This window comes from Cyprinus carpio, chromosome B18, assembly GCF_018340385.1.
Source record: "Cyprinus carpio isolate SPL01 chromosome B18, ASM1834038v1, whole genome shotgun sequence".
In the NCBI taxonomy this organism is placed as follows: domain Eukaryota; kingdom Metazoa; phylum Chordata; class Actinopteri; order Cypriniformes; family Cyprinidae; genus Cyprinus; species Cyprinus carpio.
This window is the reverse complement of record NC_056614.1, coordinates 6,742,243-6,765,631: the sequence shown is the minus strand read 5'-3', so window position 1 is coordinate 6,765,631 and position 23,389 is coordinate 6,742,243. Positions and strand designations below refer to the sequence as shown.

The window sequence follows — 23,389 nt, the reverse complement described above, 5'->3', positions numbered from 1 at the left end:
GTCTTTGGAACACAATTTAAATTATTTTGGATGAAAACCTGGAGGCTTGAGACTGTCCCATAGTCTCAAGCCTCCAAAATAATTATTGAATAAAGTCATTATTTTTGTTTTCTTCGGTTACAAAAATTGTTCCTGTCACTTCATATAACCCAGATTGCACGTCTGATGGCAGATAGAGTATTCTGATGAAGACTTTCATACCTTTTATGGACCTTGACACTTATTTACTTTGCAGTCTATGGGACAGTCTCAAGCCTCCAGGTTTTCATCCAAAATATCTTAAATTGTGTTCCGAAGACGAACAAAGCTTTTACGAGTTTGGAACAACATGGGGGTAAGTGATTAATGACAAAATTTTCATTTTGGGGTGGAGTATCCCTTTAAGAAACATGCTACGTTAACATACTTGTTTATCTGAAAAACAATGCTACAGTCATTCTCCTTTGAAAATGTGCGTTCTGGGCCAGAATGTCGATCTTTGTTTTGTTTGTGAAACCCCGCCCACTGCCAGTTTACCCAATTGTATTGTGGGTTGCCAGTTGTGTCAGAAAACACAGAGTATTTCATTTTATTCATCATCAAGTGCGCTCGTTCCTTTTTGTGTTGTCAATCTGGCAACCTGCATCAAGTCAAGTCTGAGGAGGAGGGGCCTCTCCAATATTTTGAATTTGGACTGCAATACCTAGTTCAACCACTCGGTGTCAATCCTACATACAGCACCTTTAAACACGAAAGCTTGTCATTTCTCAACAAAGGAAGCTTTTAATTTCCCCTTCCCTTGCAAATATATACTGCGACTACCTTATCACACAACCACACATGCACAAGTGAACCACACATTCACACATGATGGAAAAATGGACAAAAGAAACAAACAAAAAAAAAACTTTACTATTGTAATATATATTTTTATATATATATATTTTATCAAGACAATTTAATTTCAGGGAGTGGGCGAATGAAGAAAAAATATGATCCAAATAAAATAAGGAATAAAACAAAAAAAAACAAAATAGTTTGATGTTCCTTGCACATGAAGCATCTTTAAAAAGGCAAAAGAAGAAAACACCTCACACATCTAAGTGGTGCGTTCTGACAGCTTCTGTCTGGAGAAGCACACCTACATTATACATCTGGAAATGAAGTTGAACATTTTCTCTCAAACATCCTAACCATTTTTTTTTCTGACTACACTAATAAAAAAAAAAAAAAAAAAGGAGAAATGAAAAAAAGTGTCAAGGCTGCGACAACAATGCAACAATGACAGTTTCCACTGTTTGTTACTTTAACCAGTCGGTTATGGCTGATGCAGTAGCTCTTGCAGTTAAATAACAGGACATTCAAATCCTTTTTTTCTTTATGGTTGTTGCCTGTACGTTCGTCTATAAATTTTAACATCAATGCCTGCAAAACATTAGAGAGAATGAAAACAACATGATGGACAGTTTCTATGATACACTAACCTTGGAACACCAAGCCTCTGGGGCTGCAGATGAAAACTGGAAAAACGCCTCTCCAGAAAGCCGGTTTCAGTGTTCCTGATGTGGAGGAAACCACAGCTTCTCTGTTAACACGATAGAGCTGTCTTCCTCTCTCTCTTTTCCCTTTAAAGCACAAACATTTTCACATCTATAGTGTGTGAGTCTCCAAACCCCTAACAATCCCACCCCTGTTCAACTCCTTAACATAACGTTATGCCCATGTACAAAATGGAAACATAAAAAGACACACAGTTGAAGACGACGCATCCGTTGACGCACACACACGCACAGCATTCGGTACGCTACCCAGGCAGAGAAACAGCACTATTCCTTTCTGTGTTACCCTATCATCGGTCCTCCCGCTGTAAAAACACAATTGGTAACATCTAGTTCCAGAAAGAGCACTTGTACAATTGCAGAAATATGGCTTTAAAACTGTAACAATCAGTGGGAAATAAGTCCAAACTGATTTCTCTTGTCCCCACAAGATGATTTAGAGTGTATTCGATATTTAAGAGGCTTTAGTCCTGCAGTCCAGTGTTTTGAGTGTGAGCTGTCCTGAAACCTGCTGGTGCTGAGCTGTGTTTTCAATGGTACCTGATTGGTTGAGATTTATTCAGTGATTCGTTGATGGATTGTGTTGCAGTGTGTAGTGTCAGGCTAACTGGCTGGATGAAAGGCCAATCAGAAACCAGGACTGAGCAGAGGGTACCACCTGTTCAGGATCGTTCACAGATGCCGTACTCCCCCCTAGAACCCACTCCACAGAAGGCTTGGGTTGCTGGTGCACGTGTCCTTGTATGAGTTTGAGTTTGTGTATGTGAGGGGCGTCCGGTTTGCTGGTAAGGGTGAGAGAGTGGGGAGGGAAGTGGTCACTCTCGCACACTGGCTGAGTAGGAGAACTGTGAGAAGTGTGCGCGTGTATCTGGGTCCTCCGCATCAAGACTGTCATCTGCAAGCAATGGAAAACCAAATCATCTCATTTAATCATTTATTCCTCTTAAATGGAGAGTTCACCCAAAAATGAGTATGGACACATGGAGCATTTTAACAATGTCCTTACTACCTTTCTGGGCATTGAACATGTCAGTTGTGTTGCTGTCTATGCAGGGTCAGAAAGCTCACAGATTTCATCAAAAATATCTTAATTTGTGTTCCGAAGATGACGAAGGTCTTACAGGTTTTACGAGTTATTAATGACAGAATTTAAATTTTTGGGTGAACTATCCCTTTAAGTAGGTTTGGCTTTTACAATAGCCTAAATGTTGTTTATAATGAATGACACTATAATTTTCATATTGGTTATGTTTGTACATCATTTACAGATATTTTACACTACTTCTGAAAGTAATAATATCATTCATCAAGTGAGTTATACGCCAAAAAAAGTTATACAACTTTTTTTTTTCTCAATGCATTTTTGATTCAGTGCAACTTAAGGCCCGGGTATACTTCACTTTTAACGTCCTGTTCCGTCTAGTGCCCAGATGCATCCGCACAGCTTTCAAAGTATACTCAACCGCAGATGAGTGTGGATGGAAGAGCTCGACACATGCTCAATACCACCTATTTGTGCATTTTTTGGGGGCTAAAATATTTGCAGTCATTTTCTACTTGTTATTCGTTTTCTCAGACACAAAGATTTGTGACATGTCACAAGCAGACAGGCAAGGAGGAAGAACTGAGGTACTCACATTGGTCAGGTGGCGTGACAGTAATGGTCTGTGCAGTGAACTCATCGTCAAAGTAGCGTGTGTCTGTCTCTGAGGTCACTTGCGGCTTGAAGGGCGGGTTGAGCTGCAGAAAACAACAGGAGGGTGAGAGGTGAGTCTGAGAAAAAGCTCTAGAGAACATTTAGTTTTCACACATCCCTCATTAACCACATGCAGAGATCAGCATAAATGACTGTTTACTTTTAAATGTCTAATGAAGTAAAAAACATGTTGGGTTTGAGGATATATGTCTTCCGATCATGCTGCAATCAATCACTCTGACACAATATTGGAACATGAAAGTAAACAAGATTCGAGAGCATCTGTCAAAGTGATTAGCAGTGTACATTCTCTAATTTGTGTGAGGATTAGATCCAATGAATCAGTTCCCACTGCTTTGAACTCTTACCTTCTTTTGAAGGACATCATGCCAGTTCATGGAACTGAAGAACTTGTGTGTCATCACTTCTTTGGCATCCTCAGGACCTCCTCCAAGCCTTAAAAACACCAAAACACGTTATTAAAACATCCACAAGATCCTCTTTCATAACAAAAGTGGAAACAGATGCTCTTCTTACCTCTGTTTGGGGTCTTTCTTGAGCAGGCCAGCCAGCAAGGCCTTTGCCTCGGGCGAGAGGTTTCTGGGGAAGCGAATCTCCTCCATTAAAATGAGCTCAAACAGACGTTCATGGTCCTGGTTATAGAACGGCAGTCGACCACACATCATTTCATACATGACCACTCCCAGACCCCACCAATCCACTGCACGGCCGTAATCGTTGTCTTCTAATACCTACAGCAAATAACAAGGAAAAAATAAAAAATTAAGTAGTCTGTTTAGAGATGGCAATAAAAAAAAGAGAAAACAAGAAGCTTAAATGAGACATTCTTTAATATTGGGAAGGTATATCAAGGTTCATGCAGCTAGTCCTTTAAAACATCAGGAAACTGCTTTTGTAAACCATTTTACTTTGATAATGTAGCATAATCCTGAGTGACAACAATATTAAATGTGGGAAGAAAAAAAATAATTACCTGGTTCACCTTTTTGTGTACCATCACGATATGAGTAATTTTATTTCACAGTAACGATATACAACACGATATAGTTATGATTATTTTCTCTCTTGTTGTTTGATTAACATGAATGACAGCCAGCAGGAATTTTAGACTGCTGTCACTTTAATAGCTACCCATATACAAAATTCTATTACACATCTTCTTTCTCAGCTGTTTGCTTTCACTTAAGACCTAAATTACCGTGTTTACGATAATACTGACAAAGATAGGAATTTTAACACATACAAGTGTGTGTATTTAACTGTTCAAGGCTTATAAAATAGCAAAAATAACTCAATACTCCCGCGCTGTAGGAGCACTGTCTTCATGTTTGCACAGCTCTCTGTCAGTGCTCAGAAACGGTCTCTCAGATGGCGCGTGCATATAGTGAAATGAGTTCTCTTTTCCTGCTGATTACATTTCAGCAGCTTCAAGTTACTTGTTTTTTTTTTTTTTTTTTAGTTTAACGTGTTAAAAATATTTAACGCAATTAATGCAGTGCCGGAGCTAGGGTTGGCCAGTCCACTCACAACTACTTCTTCTGTCTCTTTTTTTAGACAAGAAGTGCATTTATTCAGTTGCTGAACATCTTTACAATCACATCAAATGGGAGACGTTTCAGATACGTGCTCCAACTTCACTTCAGCACCAGGCACGACTCAAACGAGCGAGAAAACGGTACTGTGCTCATAGCTTGTGCTCTTCGATTAAACGCACAAAAGCGCCGGCACGCGCTCTACCCTGTATCATTTTTTATATCACAGAGCGAATGAAACTATGTGCATGCAATGTTGTGGTCAGTTAAGTAATGAAGCTACCAAAAAGGCAATTAAAGCTGCGTTAAAACTGTGCATGCATGTAATATATTATATATGAGTCAGAGTCACATTAAAGAACATATCTCTGAAATGCTTTTCAAAACTGTCCTGGAGCATCCCAGCACTGTCTCCCTCATCTAACACACCCGATTCAACTCATCAGTTCATTAGTAGAGACATTAAGACCTGAAGTGGGTCAGAAAAGGTAAAGAGATTTGAGAGAAAATACAATGGAAGTCAGATCTACGTCATGTTCAGCAGCGGTAGCTCTTAAAGAAATGGCAGCCAAAACAACCCTAACAACCCGGCAGCTGTGATATCTGTTAATTAAAGGAAAAAAAAAAAGAGGCAATCAATAACTTTTATAGGTTCAAGTATTCATCTATATTTAAATTCTATATATTTCTGCTGAAGGCCACAGGTAAATATGACATTTCTTAAAATAGGTTTATGTGAAGATTGTTTTAAGTTCACTTAAATTATAAGTAATTTTTTTAAAGTCTCATAAATGTTAAAATTGATATCTCTCAATTATACTGTAATGTTGAATGACTACAGTCAACGGTTAAATATTGGGGGGGGGGGCAACTATTTTATAGAGACATCAGTAGTATTGGTATCAGTGATACTGGCCTTTAGTCATAAAAAAAGATGCCATTAAACAAAAATTTTAAATATACTGTCTTTATGTTGTTTGTACATTAATTTCAAGATTGATTTTACAATTAATGCCAAAATGTGCTTTTTACTGTTCTGTCTTGCTTTTCAAAGAAAAAAATAAATTACAAAACAACAATTTATAAATATTTAACACTTGAAGATTTTTAACATTCAGACACTATACCAACAAAGCACAATTTAACTTAAAATTATAAGTTAGTAAAATAATATTTTTTGGCCATCAGACCACCTTCTTGAATCAGGTGTGTATTTGTACTGTACAATTAAAAGCAGTATTGCTGAGAAGGTGATTTCTTTTCAAACATCAGAAAATATTACAGAGCCTAATTTGAACACTATGTGTGAATGTTATAATAAATGTAATAACAGAGCTGTTGTAATGATTATCATTATTACGGTCTTTTTATTTTATTTTACAGAACAACAGTAAAATTACAATACTAACATTTCTGAATGTTGATGGAGTTCCTGCTTTTAAGGCCATTTCACGATTTCAATCATCATATAGTAACCAGCAACAATCACCCCTTCCTCTTCTGATCGAAGACATGCGATGCAGTACTCAACAGTCTCTCGCTGTTGGTGATTTTTGCGTCTTTCTCAGACAGTTTAAATGCTTCCACACTGCTGACATGTTTGTTGCATTATAAACAGTGCGCCCCCTCTCACTCTTCGCTGGGTGCTATTTGATTGCGTCACGTCATTTTTCGGTACAATTTTTTTTTTTCATTCCGCTTATTCGGCCGAACACCGAAAGAACTTTTTTTTGCTATTTTCGGCCAAATAATTTTGGTTGCCGAACATTCAGTGCATCCCTAGAGAAAATATTTTAATCTAAAAAGTTCTTATACCAAGAGTTATTTTGGAGAACATCAACAGTTACCACAATATCAAAAGGAACATTTTATAAATTTATTACTGATCAAACATTATTATTTACATTATTTAAAGGTATTGTAATCATGATTTCGTAAGTGCCATGTGCTCTAAGCATTTATGCTAGCAAGTGGAGTTTTTGGCAAAAATAAAATGGTCACCTCTGTTACTGTTAAACTCTAACGGGTAACAGAATTGACAGTCCACTGGATAATTCTGTCAATTCTGTTACTTAAAGGGTCAACTCTGTTTATGAACTATTTTCACAAAAAAAAAAAAAATGCAATACAATTGTTATTTAAAATCTCAAACATTGAGATATTATGCATCCTTATAATATTACAACAACATTTCTTTTTTTTTATTGGACATTAAAATATAAAAATATTTGCTCCAAGTGGACAATTCTGTGAAGTTATAGGTATTTTTATTTTCCTTTTTAAGGTATGAATAGGTGAAATATTATCTCAGTTCCAAATAGGGCTGGGCGATATATCGAATATTAGCGATAATATCAGAATAATTTTGACGACGATGTAAAATTTGAAAATATCGTGAATATCGAATATTACAAATCCAAGCATACTTTCCCAAAAGAATGCGCCGAACGTCCAAAAAAGGAACAGTAACTGTGGACTGCTCTACACGCCTCTACTACGCATGACAGTGTAGTACCCTGACCGCCTGGTTAGGGGAGATAAAGGCAAATAATTCTACAGGACACGGAGCTGCTGCAATATCTGCTGAGTCTCTGTATTATCTGACATTAAGGCAAATAATTCTGCATTCTCATGTCATATAAAACTTATAACAACATATCTCTTTTAAAGAAAAACACAACATATGGAAAAAAATATATAGAATTACTCACAGCTTCTCAACAGGTACTGTTTCCATCAATTAAACAAATAATTTCAATAGAAACTTGAATTACACATTAATACTACTACGTACTGTATATTGCATACAATATTCACATGTGATACTCTACATTTTAAACGTGCCGTTTTACCATGTCTTCAACCCTTTTAAACTTCTTAAATTAGCTCAAGAATTATAGCATGTCAGCAAAAACTAATTATCTCTTTACACACCATTAGTATGAACACATATTACAGTTTCTCTTATGAATCAACAGATTACTTTTCTTTAAGCACGGTCACCTGTAACTTAATTGTTAAATTAGTTCTCAAAAACACCAGTATGGTATTCATTCACTCCGTTTTCACATTTCTATGACCGCATGGTCTCTGCCATCAGTTTAGCATTCACCAGTTGTACACGTGATACACACGCGGTAAACTTGAACCGAACTTTTAAACATAAATACACAATGCATACACTTCAAACAATGACACTTGCCATTTTTTACAGCCTTGACTTATATAAAGTGTATTTTCACTACAATTTACTAATATCATACCTGGTTAGGGGAGATATAGTCAATAAAAAGACACAGGACACGGAGCTGCTGCAATATCTGCTGAGTCTCTGTATTATCTGAGCAGCGCGCCCCCTCCCCCAGCAGGTGAAAAGTCGCAAGGCAAAAGTAATCAAATAATCGATCATCCATACTAGGCAAGGAATACCAATCACCATTATCCAAAATAATACACTATGCATTAACGGCATTTAATTTATTTCTCAATGACACTAATTATTCTAATGACACTTATTATTATTAATTATATATATATTTTATATATTTTATACTTTATATATTTTATTTTAAGCAATCTCTTTCATGACAGCGGTTGCCAGATGACAAGAGTTTAAATCCCAGAATCAGAGCTTCGCTGTTACAAGGATACATGTTCTTCCCGGTATTTGCTTATTTTAAGCAATCTGGCAACCATGCGAACGCGCTCGCTCCTCATTGTGGAAGCCGATGACCTAAAACAATAACATGCTGGAGTTTAGCAATCTAATGAAAGCGTCGTTCAGCCGGTCTGTGTTCTGTCATGAGATCTCGACTGTATTGTTTGCAACTGTGATTGCTGAAATAAATGCACTTACTCGACTGCTAATGTTTGAATAGAGAAACATAGGCTATGGCCATTTGGATTTACTATTATGGAATTTCACTGTTATATTTACCAGTTTTCATAATATAGACAGAGAGAGTGCAAAAGTCTTTGGTATTCATTTATATGTATATACTGTGTATATATAAGAAATAGCTATGTGCTTCAGCAACTAGCTCCCCATCTAAGAGGGTTTTTAGTGTCAGTGGGAACATGGTTTCATGCCACAGAGCTTCTCTTAAAACCGCAGACAGTTGACAGACTTGTGTTCTTAGCTTAGTTCTTAGTTGCATAGTTTAAATTGTGAATTGCATGCACTAAAAATTTGACAGAATGCACTTTCTGTACATGTTTTGCACTACTTCAGTTACATATAGGCCTACGTGTGTTCATTTAATTAAAAGCAGTAAGTGACCACTTGGTCTAGATTTTTTTTTAAACTGCTTAAATTGGATGTTCAATCGAAATTGTTTTTGTTGTTTTTTTTGTTTTTGTTTTTTAATGGGGCAAAAGAAAATCATGTTTTTTTTATTTATTATTTAAATGCAAATGCAAACATATCAAGATATATATCGAATAGCGTAACATTTTTGACAATATCGAGATATAATTTTTTTTTTTTTTTTTATATATCTAGCCCAGTCCTAGTTCCAAATGTTAGAATGTAACGACTGTTTGTCTAATGATACAAGAAGGATTTTTCCTTTTATGACTGTTATTTCTACACATTGCCTAATTTGTCCGTAACAGAGTTGACAAACAATACCATAAAGACATCTGTTTTTTCATTAAAAGTAAAACAAGGAAGTAACTTGTGTTTGGCAAGCACTGAATTATTAAAATATAATGTTTTCAATAAAATACTGGAAATAATTTATGTTAGTAAACAGTTTTTTTCCCCTTAACTTTATGAAATGCCATGTGTATCTCCAATTACAGAATCACCCAAATGTAACAGAAAACAGTTTCAAGCCTGCTTCATAAGACTTGCTTAAATGAACAATTTTGAAATATTCTTTTTCATCTTTTAATATTTAAAGAAACTAAATTTATGCAATATGCTAAATTCCACAAAAAATTATACTTTCTAATAAAGCCTCAACACATTTCTGTTTAACCCTTTAACCACTCACTTGACGAAATACCTCAGGGCAAAATATTTTCTTAAACCTTCATCTAGTACTTCCTGACATCTATTGTGTAATATTGCAAAGATGCTTTTTAGCTTCTGCTCTCCTTTCAAAGTGGTTCAAAACACACAAATAACAAGACAGTTTCCTGCTTTAAAACACTGTGGGATTCCATTATAATAGGTCAGAAAATGAGCAAATCAGAGCTGGGACTGATTCCAATCTTTTTTCTACTTTTTAATCTATCAAACTCTGATCCAAAAACCGATTGAAAAAACAAGTTCATGAAGTGAGTTCGCAGTACCTCAGGAGCAAGGTACTCTGGGGTCCCACAGAATGTCTTCATAGTGGCCTCATTAGTAATGCCCTCTTTACACAGGCCAAAGTCTGTGATTTTAATGTGACCATCTATATCCAGCATTAGATTCTCCAGCTGCAGAGAGAAATGCAATTGAAAGACAATTAGGAAACAGCGCTTTGCCATTTCTGGTAAAAAAAAAGGAACACAGATTTCATGTCTGGGGTCTATGACACAATTTTCAAAAAGCAATTCAAACTATTTTCACAAAAACTACATATAGAACATTAAACACTGAGAACACAGAAAACCTTTAGGTCCCTGTAGACGACATCTTTAGAGTGCAGATATTCCAATGCTGAAACAATTTCAGCCCCGTAGAAGCGAGCTCTATCCTCCGTAAACACACGCTCTCGAGACAAGTGGAAGAACAGCTGGAAACACGTAAGAAGGAGACAAAACAGAATTTTAAAAGAGACAGAATGGTGTAGGCTTTTCTAGTTTGTTTTTGTAAGCAGTGACAGGATGTGACAAACCTCGCCTCCATTTGCGTACTCCATGACAAAACACAATCGATCTCGTGTCTGGAAGGCATATTTTAGTGTCTGTAGAGAGATTGAAGACAATGTGAATTAACAAATCTAAAACCAAGAGAATTGTGCAATAATAAAAAACCCTGATGGAAATGAACGTACCGTAAGGAAGGGGTGCCGTGTGTTCTGCAACACTCTGCTTTCTGTGATTGTGTGTGCAACCTCGTCCTGAAATAGACCAAAAAAAAAAAAAAAAAGACAATCGTGTCATGACTCTCACACAAATCATTCAGGAGCTTTTTAAAGTTCTGATTTGTGTGCTGCCCACCTTAGCAATGATGACCTCTTTGCGTAGGATCTTCATGGCGTAGTACATGCCAGTAGCCTTTTCCCTCACTAGAATCACCTTTCCAAAAGTGCCTTTACCCAGCAGCTTTAAGTAGTCAAAGTCACTCATTGTCTAAAGAAAAAAAGAAGAAAAAAAAAACCAGTCACATTTTTTTCATATTAAAAACAGATCTGCTTAGTCATTAAACCTCAATATTAAAAAAGGCTTTTATAAATAAACCTAAAACCTTTTAAATTTTATATTTTTTTAATAGAAAGAAACAAAACATTTTAGTCACACAAACATAAACAACAAACTCACTGTCACATACCTGCGAAATCACAATTTACCTGCTTTGTGCAATATCACCAACAGTTATGCCAAGTAATGGATAATGTACAGTGACAGTCAGCCTCAGTCCATTAATTACGGTAATATCTTGTGAAACAAATCCATCATTTAGAGCAGTGGTTCTCAACTCCAGGCCTCGGGACCCGCTGCTCTGCACATTTTGAATGTTTCTGAATCTGACACACTCAGTTCAGTTCATGGATCTCTCTCCTAATGAGCTGATGATCTGAATCAGGTGCGATAAATAAGGGAGACAAACAAAATGTTCAGAGCAGTGGGTCCTGAGGACTGGAGTTGAGAACCACTGATTTAGAGGTTTTTAACTTCAAACCGTTGCTTATGATTAAAATACACTATCCATAATATTTCTTTCTCCAGTGAAAAAGGAATCGTCTGAATCAAGAGAGAAATATGCACAGATTAGGGATGTTCATTTCTTTTATTTTTCCTAACCGACAACCGACGCTCGTTAACCAATTCTTAACTGTTAAACGGCAAGATGATTTTAAATTAGAATTGAAGTAAATTAGAAAGAACAATACACAAATAACAAATAAAAAAGAATAAATAGGCCTATACAAGAAATATATTTTTACTTAAATAATAAATTAAGAAAACAAAAGAAAAACTGTGCAACAAGTAGCCTGGTATGCAGAGTTTCGGTTCTTTTTTGTGCTGTGTGAAAGGAAACCAGACGGCAGAAAGCGGTATCCAATTTTTCCTTAGGCTTATTTTATAAAAGCACAAAGATTTGTTTTTATTGTGAATGTACACAAATAAAAGCAAACTTTTACAATTCCGATTATCTTTATGACTAAAAGGAGTATTTGCTTCCTCTGTTAGAAGGAAAAAATTCAAGGGATTGCGCCGGCGCCGCAAGCGAGCACACAGTTAAGCATTGCTACCTTGACAATGCAGCCTGTTCATTATCATAATAAAATACAGTCAGTCAAACATATAGACATACACATAATGCACAGTTTATGTATATATGTAGTAAAATCTGTGCCGTTAAGCGTTATCACCGTACAACCATGATGTTACGCAAAACATTTTGTTTTACTTGAATATTGGAACGAACGCGACTGAAGTACATAATGAAATAAAATTTTGCCATTCAAATACATCGCGAATATGGAAACATTTGATTTTGTGTCGAATGAGAGAACCAGCGCAGGGCTCCAAACTGCGACTAAAACAGTCGCATTTGCGACCATAAATATTAATTTGCGAGTGACATTTTTGCTGAGGTCGCCAGTGGCGACTACCCGCCGAAAGCTCCTCAGGATTTAACCGCTAAAAAAAGTTTCCTCAGGTGGATGATTTGCTTCATTCTAGCAACGCCCCGTCTGTGATAAAACGAACTCGGGCCGAAGGTTAATACACACAACTACACCGAGTGTGGACCTGCCGTGTGTACAACAGCTTTCAGCCGAGATCGGCCCATAGAGAAAAAGCCGTCTGTCAGCCAGAAGTGTTTTGTAGAGTCGGCGCGGCTCTGGCCCATTATCTTCTCACCGATGCCGAGACTGAACCGACAGAGACGCATTTCAGCCAGAATCAACCCGAGTGTTATTGCTATCTGGGTATATGTTTACATGTTATAACTTAAAAATGTAATGAATGTAATGCCTTTTTTTCCTAATTGTTTTGCGATCAAATCTTTTGTTATGTTCATGTATTAAACTGAGACGATGCGCATCAAAGTTTTAGTGGAAAAAGAGAGTTTCAGACAGTCCTCATCTCTGGCGCACATCAGTGCTGACGCACACAGTCTGATAAACGCAGCTCCGCTGTGCAGCGAGAGAGAAATGAGGGAGACGCAAGAATGGAAAGTGCAGAAAATACAGCACAACTTGAACAAACTAGAACAGGTAAAGCTGTCAGCTGTGTGGATACTGGCAATATCGTTAACAATTCTCATTTATAATAATTACTAATATGGCTTCTTCTAAACAAGATCTTGTTCTTTTAATGCGTGAACTTAATTATTTGAAGTGCAACTGCCGTCCAGTAATCGCAAAAAGCTCTGTGCCTTGTCACGTTTTAATAAAAAGTACCAGCTTTAAAATTATTCCGAATTCATAACGAAATTCAAACAATACAGTTTTGGCGCTCCTTAATGCGGCAGGCGCGGTCGCTTTAGCGCCTTAGTTCAAGGGCAAGTAAACCCATTTAATCTTTCTCTTTACTAATATAGTACATAATGAACATGAATTAACATCAAAAGATAGGCTATTTTATAAGAGATCCTACATTACAACTTACTGAAATATCTCGTGTAAAAGCTCATTCAGTGTTTCAAACTGCGGAAAACATGTAAAGATTGTAAACATTGCAATGTAATATACATTTACCTCAGAATAACCATTCAGTGTCCATAAGCTCATCAGTCAGCTAGAAAAATAAAGGTGCTTAAAAGGTTCTTCACAGAACCATTTTTGGTTCCACAAAGAAGCATTCAGTCAAAGGCTCTTTAAAGAACCATCTCTTTCTTTATAATCTGGAGAACCTTCTTTCGCCACAAAGAATCTTTTGTGAAACGTAAAGTTTCTTCAGAAGTTAAAGGTTCTTTATGAAACCATTTAGACAAAAAAGGTTCTTCTATGTCATCATGAAGCAACTTTATTTTTAGAGTGTATGACAACATTTCCAGGATGCACTGAGGAGGAGCCCAATCTACACTCAGTGGCCAAGTGATGCTTACGCTCCATGATACTGGTACAGACTCTGTGTAATGAACAATTCTTTGTGACATTTCGTTCTCCCTTTAAGTGAACCTTAGTTCCCAGGTTATCTACAAGATGGATTAAAATGCTGATAAAGTCAAGAAAAGATGAGACATGAACACATGACAGTATGATTGAAATGTTAAAAATTTGAATAAATAAATAATAATAATCGTAAAATAAATAAAACACGTTTTTATTCTGTGGCACCTAAAAAAATTATTTGGCTCCTAAGTTTTTTTCTTATAGGAGCCAATGGCTCCTTACTCGATTTTTTTGTTTGGAGCCCTGCAGCGTTGGTTTCAGTTTCGTTTTAGCCTAAATGAACTCGTTTTGGCTTGTCGTTTATATAGCTATAGATTCTTATATTTTTAATTCTTGTTCTTTTCTAAAATACTGTTAATTGAAAAGATTTGTTGTGGAGTGAGGGAAACTAAATAAGCCTAGCTTTGTTTACAGTGTTTATTATAATGCTTGTAAACATTTTGCGTCAGCATTAGGCCTATTTCTGAATGAAACAATAAAATGCAACTTATACGTGACTTATGTTTTTTTTTTTCTCTCTAAAAAAAACTTAATTTTTTATATGCGTAGCGTTTTTTAACCATGCAGAAAACCTTTTTAAATATTTTAATAAATTACTGAAAAAATAATAAATAAATGACTTTTTAAACCATTTAGGCTAACTGATTGTATGAATCGGTCAAAATTCTTACGGTCGAGCATCCCTAGCAATGAGCATCCCTAGCAAAGATCAAGCACAATTTATATAAAATTTTTTTTAAAAAAAAAAAAATAAATAAAAGGAGTTCTAAACAAATATGTTGGTGGATTCTGATGTGAGATGACAACAGGGGATGGACTTGAAGGAAGTGTTATTATGGATTATGGACTTATATTTTGACCAGAAACAACAGTTTAAAGCAGGGGTCGGCTAACCTACGGCACGCGTCCCAACAGTGGCACGCAGAGGGATAATCGGTGATACAAGAGACATGAAATTAAAAGCGGTGTAGGAAACTGGTTCCTTGGGACAATGGACAACTGATGTGGTTTATTATAGAGAAGTGAAGCATGTTACCCAAACATCCAGAATTTGGTTACACTTAAGGCACTTACCACTTTGGTGCGGGACTTTGCAATGGCAGCCTCCATTCCCTCCAGGCTGTTGTCTCCAGGGGAGCCAAAGTTGATATCCATTGGCTCCTCCTCTTCCCGGGACTTGAGCCCATTGGCCACAGCCTGGATTGCACGCATCCACTCCTCTCTGCATTGACATCAAAATGAAATCATATTAGTCAATCATTAAATCCAAGAAAAACATCAAAATATAAAGCAAATTATGGTTCCTCTTGTAATTTTCTATGATCTTATGCTGATCTCATTTACATTTACATTGCCATGCTTTGGAAGAATTGGGCTTTTTAGTCAGATATAGACCTAAACACAATTCCTGTTTCCACTGAAATGCTTTTCAACTCCCTTACGATTCAATTTAAACAACAGGCAATGAGTAATAATCTGTTTTGGTTGGCAAAAATCTTGTTCATTCAATTAAATATGCTTTTCCAGTGAATACCATTCAGCATCTGCTTCTTAAGCTCTCTCTTCCACTCATTCATTCACAAAGAGGACACTGATTCCAGCAGGACCCTCCATCTCATCTCCTCACCTTTCAGTGTTACTATCCACGTGGAAGGTCCGCTCAATAACAGTGGTCCACTGCAAGCAGCGGATGACAAACGTGTTCGGCCGAGGTCGTTCAGTCTTCATCAGCTGACACTCTGTGAAGGATTTTAAAGTTCTGAATAGCTGTGGTTTGGTATTTAAATTTGTTGAATATGTCAAAAGTTGCTAAATCTCATATATTAAAAGTCAACTACTATTTAATATTGATTAGATGGCTTCTTGCTTTCTTAATTGGGCGATTCTTCTTGAACGAATATGCTGATATCCAGGTTAAGGAGATTTAAGCAAACATCCAACATTGATTGAAAAACACGCACACAAAAACTCCAGACAAATTATTTAGTTTTTGTTCATTTTGCATGTTATAGTTTCAGTGTTTTCATGCTTTTATGTAGTTAAAGGCTTTCTTAAACATGACAATGTTCCAATGGTCAGAAAAACTAAGTTTTTCCCATAATTTACCACTACAACTTCAGGGAAAAGTGAAGTTGAATGGGAAATCTTCCCATTAGATGGGAAAAGTGATCCTTAAAATCTCAAAAAGAGCAAAAACAATGAAGAATTCAATGTTGGCAGATATAAATCAATGTATCAAAACAAACAAACAAAAAAAACCCAGTTGATATTGTCCAATTTTCTATTTGGTGCAATAACCTTTATCATGCATCGCTTTCTGTAAATGATAATTGGTAAGAAATGAAATAACCCATAGCTCAAAAACTAAACTACCTAAAGGAAACCCATATTTTAGAATACTAAACACAATCTGGTGTGTGTGGAGAGAGGCAGTAAAGTGTGGCAGACCTGCAACAGAGAAGTTATTGAGAGGGGGCTGATTGTGATCTGACGTCTCTGGCTTCTCCTTGTAGCCAATGAAAGAGCCATCACTCTTTAGGATGAAATATCGCGGCCTCCAAGTCTTAATGTATTCACCTGCAGACAGGAGGAGGAAAAGATACAAGGAAGTAGATGGCAGGAGGTAGAAAGCAGGGGAAAAAACAAAAAGGCAGAGACAAGGAAGACAACAACTCAGTGTTTACAATCCAAAAATATGATATGGACTGTTACAAAGAATGAGTAAGCGATTCTCACCTCTCTTGTGGAGCCAGCCCTCTCTGACAATGCTGACCTCGTTCATGCTGGGTTAGGGGTGTGTGGGGCGTAGGGCAGGGTGGCAGGGAGGTTGGGGAAGGGGGAGTGTCGAGTCTTGGGTCAGGCAGACGTTCAGTACCACAGAGCAAGACTCACCTGGGATCATGCAAATAAACCAATGTTAACCACAATAAAGTATAACACAGGAAGCACCACAGACTAAGGAGTTTTACATTTCTGTTGCTCATTTTTAGCAAACAGTGTTTATGAACAAACCAAGAACAATGCCAAAATTAGACCCCCCACTGACTTTCAATGTATGGCAAAAAGGCATTTTCATGGTATCTTTTTAGTGTTCCACAAACTAAAGTAAAAGAGGATGAATAAATGACAGAATATTCATATTCGGGTGAATGAGACCTTTAATAAAAGCATTTTTTTATGTGAATTTATTATTATCATTACTACATCCAACATCTGAACTCAACAACTGAAAGATTTTGCACAAATGGTCACCTGACTAAAGCTGCAGGAATGCCACCCGTTTAGAAATGTTTGTAATGTAAACTTGACATAAACGCAGGATTCAGCACTCTGCAACAGATAAGCCTCAATTTCAAATTTAACAGATGAGGGACAGCTGAAATTCATTTGTTATCATCTTACTGAATAAAAAATAGTCCCATGCACGAATCAATATCAAGCTCTAACTGGGGGCAGGAGGAAAGCAATGGATGAACAGCTCATGACAAAGAGGTGAGTGCAAGATGTGCTGTAGTGTTATACACTGCATGAATGAATGTAAAGTGCTGAGTCATTATTCACAAACAAGTATCTTTATATGTGAGATAAAAGTGCTGATGAAGGATCAGGGTCTCGATCTGGGTGGATGCTAATGGATATAATCCATGTTCAATTTTTTTGTCCAGGACATCTTTAAGAAGATGATGTTATCTATGTGCAGTCTATGAGTGGAACACTGATCACCTTTTATTATAAAATGGCTTAGGAGGAAAAATGCAAATATTAATCTCATGTCTGTCATGATAGTCGGAAAGCACAACCAATCCAAAAAGACAAAAACATTATCACATTATCTTTTAAAGATGCCTCATTAAAAATCTAAATATGAGAATATTTGATATAAGATTATATTCATCATGTGTTTAATATAATTAAATGTATTACCCTTATGATGATGGTGATTATGCTTATGCTGTATTTGTTCTAAAACCATTTACCTCTATTGATTTGCATGTGTTTAGACTGACATCAGTTACAAAAAGGAACAAATACAAATTTTCTTCTTCATGTTCCTGTGGAACTTAATTTGAATTTAAAAACATGTTTAATTCATGCATTGTGCTTTGATAAATAAAGTATGTGCCAAAAAGTTAAATAACAAAAATAACCACTAAACCTGCATTCCCTGTCTTTTACTCTCATAATATACATAATGTAAATGCTGGGGTTTTAAAAATCAACACATGTGAAGAGAATAACATACACTTAATGAACACGGGACAAGGATGAGCCTCTTTTACCGCAAAGTGTTTTTAAACCATTTTTGACAGGAAATGAGAGAGCACTGTTCTATCACCATGGAGATGCCAATTAGCCTGCAGTAAAGCCAGTCTGAATCACAGGTGAATGTGCCACTTTGTACAGCGATCAAGACAAGACACCTGCTGTTTTCAGAGGCGACATTAGAAAGCACTAGCTTTTGCAGCTAAAAACAATGCTTGATAACTGGGGGACAGAATGTTCACCCACCTGAAGAAAATGTGAGCACAGTTTGTACATGTATCAGCTGATGTTGTGGGTGGTTGCCAAGGCATTTCTGGGAATTTATTAAGCATTGCAACTCATTATAAATATATTAATAAAAAATTATATATTGATATAACTTTTAAAAATTACTTAAAGGAAGAGTTAAAAACTAGTTTAAAAATAAAAACTTAGTCATCACTTCTCAACAAGCCCACAAGTCTATCAGCTCTGACAATCTTTTTTTTTTTTTTTTTTTTAATAATTGAAGTCAGTGGGCTCCAGTGTTGTTTTGCATCCCTTTACACTTCCATTGTATGGCCAAAAAGCAAAAAGCACTTTTTCAAAATATCTTTTGTGTTACGCAAAATAAAGTCATACAGGTTTGGAACAACACGAGGGACAAAACTATCAAAATATCGTCCTTTAATCTGTTGACCATTACATTATATCTGTCAGAATGTTAAGATTGGTGCAACCCTTCTAAAGAAATGCTTAAAACCCTTCTAAGAATTAGAAAAATCCACCTGAATAGTGACATTGTGTAAAATATTAAAGATAATAAGAGTTATTGTCAGTGCCAAAATGAATGTATTTTTCTTAATGCATTGAAAATGTGTAAATTGTTTTAAGGATAAATCTTACCAAATTATGTTACATTTAAGCTTAAAAGAAGAAGGAAAAAGAAACTGGCAGAGTGGTAAGAAAAATAAACTTAGTATATAGTAGCCTATATACCAGATATATTCTAAAAAAAAAAATAAATAAATAAAATAAAAAAAAGGAGAAGAAAAACCATTAGCCTAATATTTTATTAAATTCACCTGAGAAGAAAATTTCAGCTTGTCACAGAACATTTTCACTTTTGTTGTTGTTGTGACCAGAAAATGTTTGATCCAAAAAGCCCAGTTTCAGCTGGATTTTATTTTCTTGCGCCTTGATATGGCTCTGGTCCTTTCTTTAATGTTAATCTGTGAGATTTTCTGCTCATTTTCTATCATTGATCTTTTAATAAATATCCTTAATAAAAACACGATTTATAGTAGCATCATTCAAATATGTACTACAAACAGTACTGGACAAAATGCATGTCATGATTTCATGTTCGGCGTTTTAAATCACTTAACCTATACAATAGTAATAGAGATTCTTGCCTTTGAAAACAGCACAAAAAAAACTGGGTTGTTTTGTTTTTGTTTTGTTTTGTTTGCTGTGAGTACACGATCAGTCTGTGCCAGAGGAGTTTCCTGGCACAGATCTGGCATGCTGTCCCATCACCATGGGCACAACACTGGATTATCCCTGCAAAATAAAAATCCCCACCTTGTGACGCCCCTGCTAGTCCATCACACAACTGCTTAACACATGCACTGGCATTAAAAACAAGATGACCATCCGTCTCTATTGCTGGCATATATACATGCATCTAGTGTGCGTGTATCAATCGGTCAGTGGTCTGTCTGTTCCTCTTTTTCAACAACTCTCTCTCTCACACACACACGCACTCACTTTGAAGTCCACAGTAGAAAGACAAACAAGAGCCCTGACCATTTCAACAAACTAATGATTGCACACTTTCTGTACCGAGTGGAATAATTCCAGAGAGAGATGTCCTGAATCTGACCCCTCTCAACCTCAATAACCTTCAGGCCTCATGCACAAACCTGACAGATGCATTATTTCATATCTATCAAACATCTGACTACTTTAACCTTAAATAAAGTTTCCATATTTTAAACATGCACATTCCTACAGAACTGCATTGAACTCCACGTGGAATAGCATGGCAGCTCTATTAATAAAACCAAAGGCAAAAAGGCATCAGTTTGATCGATCAGCACGTACAGTAAGTTCATACTATAGATCCACATCCATGCATCTGTACAGCGTGTAAAGGGCCTGATCGATAATATACTCTCACTTTCACTAATTCAGCTGTTCTTTTTTTAACTTAATAGACTGAGATCTCCGTCAAGACACAATAATGCACTTACAATGGATCAGCAAGCAAGGACCCCGCGGGAGAGATCAGCAGAAGCGCCAAATGGGTTTAAATTAATCTATAAGCGTGCTTGTATTCAATAAAGTAATTTGTAAAGAAAAACTGAGAGACAAACGTGTGTTAGGACGGGAGATGCGGTTTATCTGTAACGTACGGTAAACCTGAGAAACACATATTGATAAACAGATTTGTCTGGGAATGTATCCCAAAGCGCAAGAAAACACAACATTTAAGTGCAATTTAAATATAGAGACTCGGGCTAGGCTAAACATCACGCTAGCCATCAATCATCGATGCACGTTTTAGTCCCTTACCTCCACTTTTATTCTCCTGCGATGTGTTGGTTAACTGAAATGTAAAAATCCTCAAAAGCCCATGCAAGTGGAGTGAAACAAGGGTGTTTAGAGACGTGAAATATGTGTTTATTCCTCTCGCGAGCTGCTGTGTATTGAACTCTGCCAATGACCACTCAGCTGCCCCAAAAATAACAACACCCAACCGGCCGACTTTCCTCACAAAGCGCCCCTCAGTGGCCCGAAACTCGAACCCAGTTGGACAAACTCATCCCACTACGCTCATTTGACGCGTTTAAGGCTCTTGAAAAGCTCGCCGTGGCCGTCCTGTAGGTCTGTGAGCGATGTCACGGTAGTGCTGGTATCACGGATAGGCCTCCGTCTAGCGACTCAACGGGAGCACAAACAGGAAATGATCTCAGCGCACGCTCGGCCTCGGCGCGACGTCACGGGCAACGTCCGAAATTTGAAAAGGTCCGTTTTTTGTGTGTTGCTGTTTGTCAGTTATGTAATGATAGCGAGGTTATGATTTTTTCTCATAAAATCATAAATGTCCGGATTGTTTTGTCGGTTGCTATTTCAATATTGTAACACATACGTTTAGTTTATATAAGCTCCCTCTACTGGTTATCTGCCACAGTTCCTCTGCAGTTTATTCTTCAAAGGTAAAAGAAAAATATTTGTATAAGTTACTCCAATGTGAGCATGGTTTGTGGTTATTTTTATAAATATTCTTAAAATATATCAAAAAGCTCTATGGTACTTCCTTTTTTGCTGCTATTTTTGATGTGCATTGGAGTACCAATTATTTATCATTGTGTGTGTGTGTGTGTGTGTGTGTGTGTGTGTGTGTAAACTAGTCAACATTTCAAGTGGATCATAAAAGTTGTCCTAAAACCAAAATGCGTTCTTGTCTTAGGACAACTTTGATTAACTTTTTTGATCCACTTCAAATGCTGACTACTGTATATTATATATAATATGAATATCATATGGTACCATGTTTATCTTCTGATACCATTATTGTTTCATGGTACCACCCCATTATTTTTGTAAGGGGTAATTAAATATCACAACAGATATGTGTTAAACAGAATATATGAGTAGGAATAGAATAGGATAGAATAGAATAAAAATCATTTCCTTTATTGCAAGTTACATCATTAGGTGGTGACAAGAGACTCATTTAATCTTTTTTCAACCGATTCATTAGTTCTGAACCAAAATAACAGTTACTCATTGAGTCAAAATATAGTAGGGGAAAAAACAGTAAAAATATAGTGTGTATGAATTCATAGTACTCACAAATTAGTAGGGATATCGTTAAAAAGTATGCCAATATTACCTAATACTGCAGCAAAGCAAACTATCATGTCATTCATGATAATGACACCATCTGTGTCCTGATTTCATTCATACTATCATACTACATAGAGAATACAATTTTATATATATATATATATATATATATATATATATATATATATACACACATACATAATTTTTCATGGTCGCAAAGTAATTCTTTAAAAGAAACACCTTAAAGATACCTTATGCAATTTTGGAGTGATTCGTTGAATTATTCATTCAGCTGATTTGATCCAAAAACACTGATTCATTCACAAACAAACTAATTTGGGAATCCCTGCATTTCATGAATAAACATGAAAACAACGGCATTACATGCCCAAAGTATTTCAAGTCTGAAAAATGTTAGTCCAATTTAGAATTAACAGTTACTCAAGGTCACTCTGGATATGATTAAGACATACAGGTCCTTCTCAAAAAATTAGCATATTGTGAAAAAGTTCATTATTTTCCATAATGTAATGATAAAAATTAAACTTTCATATATTTTAGATTCATTGCACACCAACTGAAATATTTCAGGTCTTTTATTGTTTTAATACTGATGATTTTGGGATACAGCTCATGAAAACCCAAAATTCCTATCTCAAAAAATTAGCATATTTCATCCGACCAATAAAAGAAAAGTGTTTTTTAACAAAAAAAAGTCAACCTGCAAATAATTATGTTCAGTTACGCACTCAATACTTGGTCGGGAATTCTTTTGCAGAAATGACTGCTTCAATGCGGCGTGGCATGGAGGCAATCAGCCTGTGGCACTGCTGAGGTGTTATGGAGGCCCAGGATGCTTCGATAGCGGCCTTAAGCTCATCCAGAGTGTTGGGTCTTGCGTCTCTCAACTTTCTCTTCACAATATCCCACAGATTCTCTATGGGGTTCAGGTCAGGAGAGTTGGCAGGCCAATTGAGCACAGTAATACTATGGTCAGTAAACCATTTACCAGTCGTGCTGAAAAACGAAATCTTCATCTCCATAAAGCTTTTCAGCAGATGGAAGCATGAAGTGCTCCAAAATCTCCTGATAGCTAGCTGCATTGACCCTGCCCTTGATAAAACACAGTGGACCAACACCAGCAGCTGACATGGCACCCCAGACCATCACTGACTGTGGGTACTTGACACTGGACTTCAGGCATTTTGGCATTTCCTTCTCCCCAGT

The 23,389-nt window shown here is 36.5% G+C and overlaps 1 protein-coding gene across 1 annotated transcript; it reads right to left on the bottom strand.

The window, feature by feature from the left end:
* Positions 1–884: 884 nt before the first annotated feature.
* On the bottom strand, positions 885–21,284 carry akt2 (v-akt murine thymoma viral oncogene homolog 2). Its single transcript, XM_019100085.2, has 14 exons — positions 20,885–21,284; positions 16,802–16,957; positions 16,514–16,642; positions 15,693–15,804; positions 15,140–15,287; positions 10,941–11,072; positions 10,775–10,840; positions 10,616–10,684; positions 10,391–10,513; positions 10,086–10,214; positions 3,772–3,986; positions 3,603–3,690; positions 3,176–3,278; positions 885–2,433 (listed from the first exon to the last, which is right to left on the bottom strand). Exons 2-14 carry the CDS (start codon positions 16,845–16,847, stop codon positions 2,354–2,356), a joined length of 1,440 nt encoding a protein of 479 aa, XP_018955630.1. The 5' UTR covers positions 16,848–16,957; positions 20,885–21,284; the 3' UTR covers positions 885–2,353.
* Positions 21,285–23,389: the final 2,105 nt, after the last annotated feature.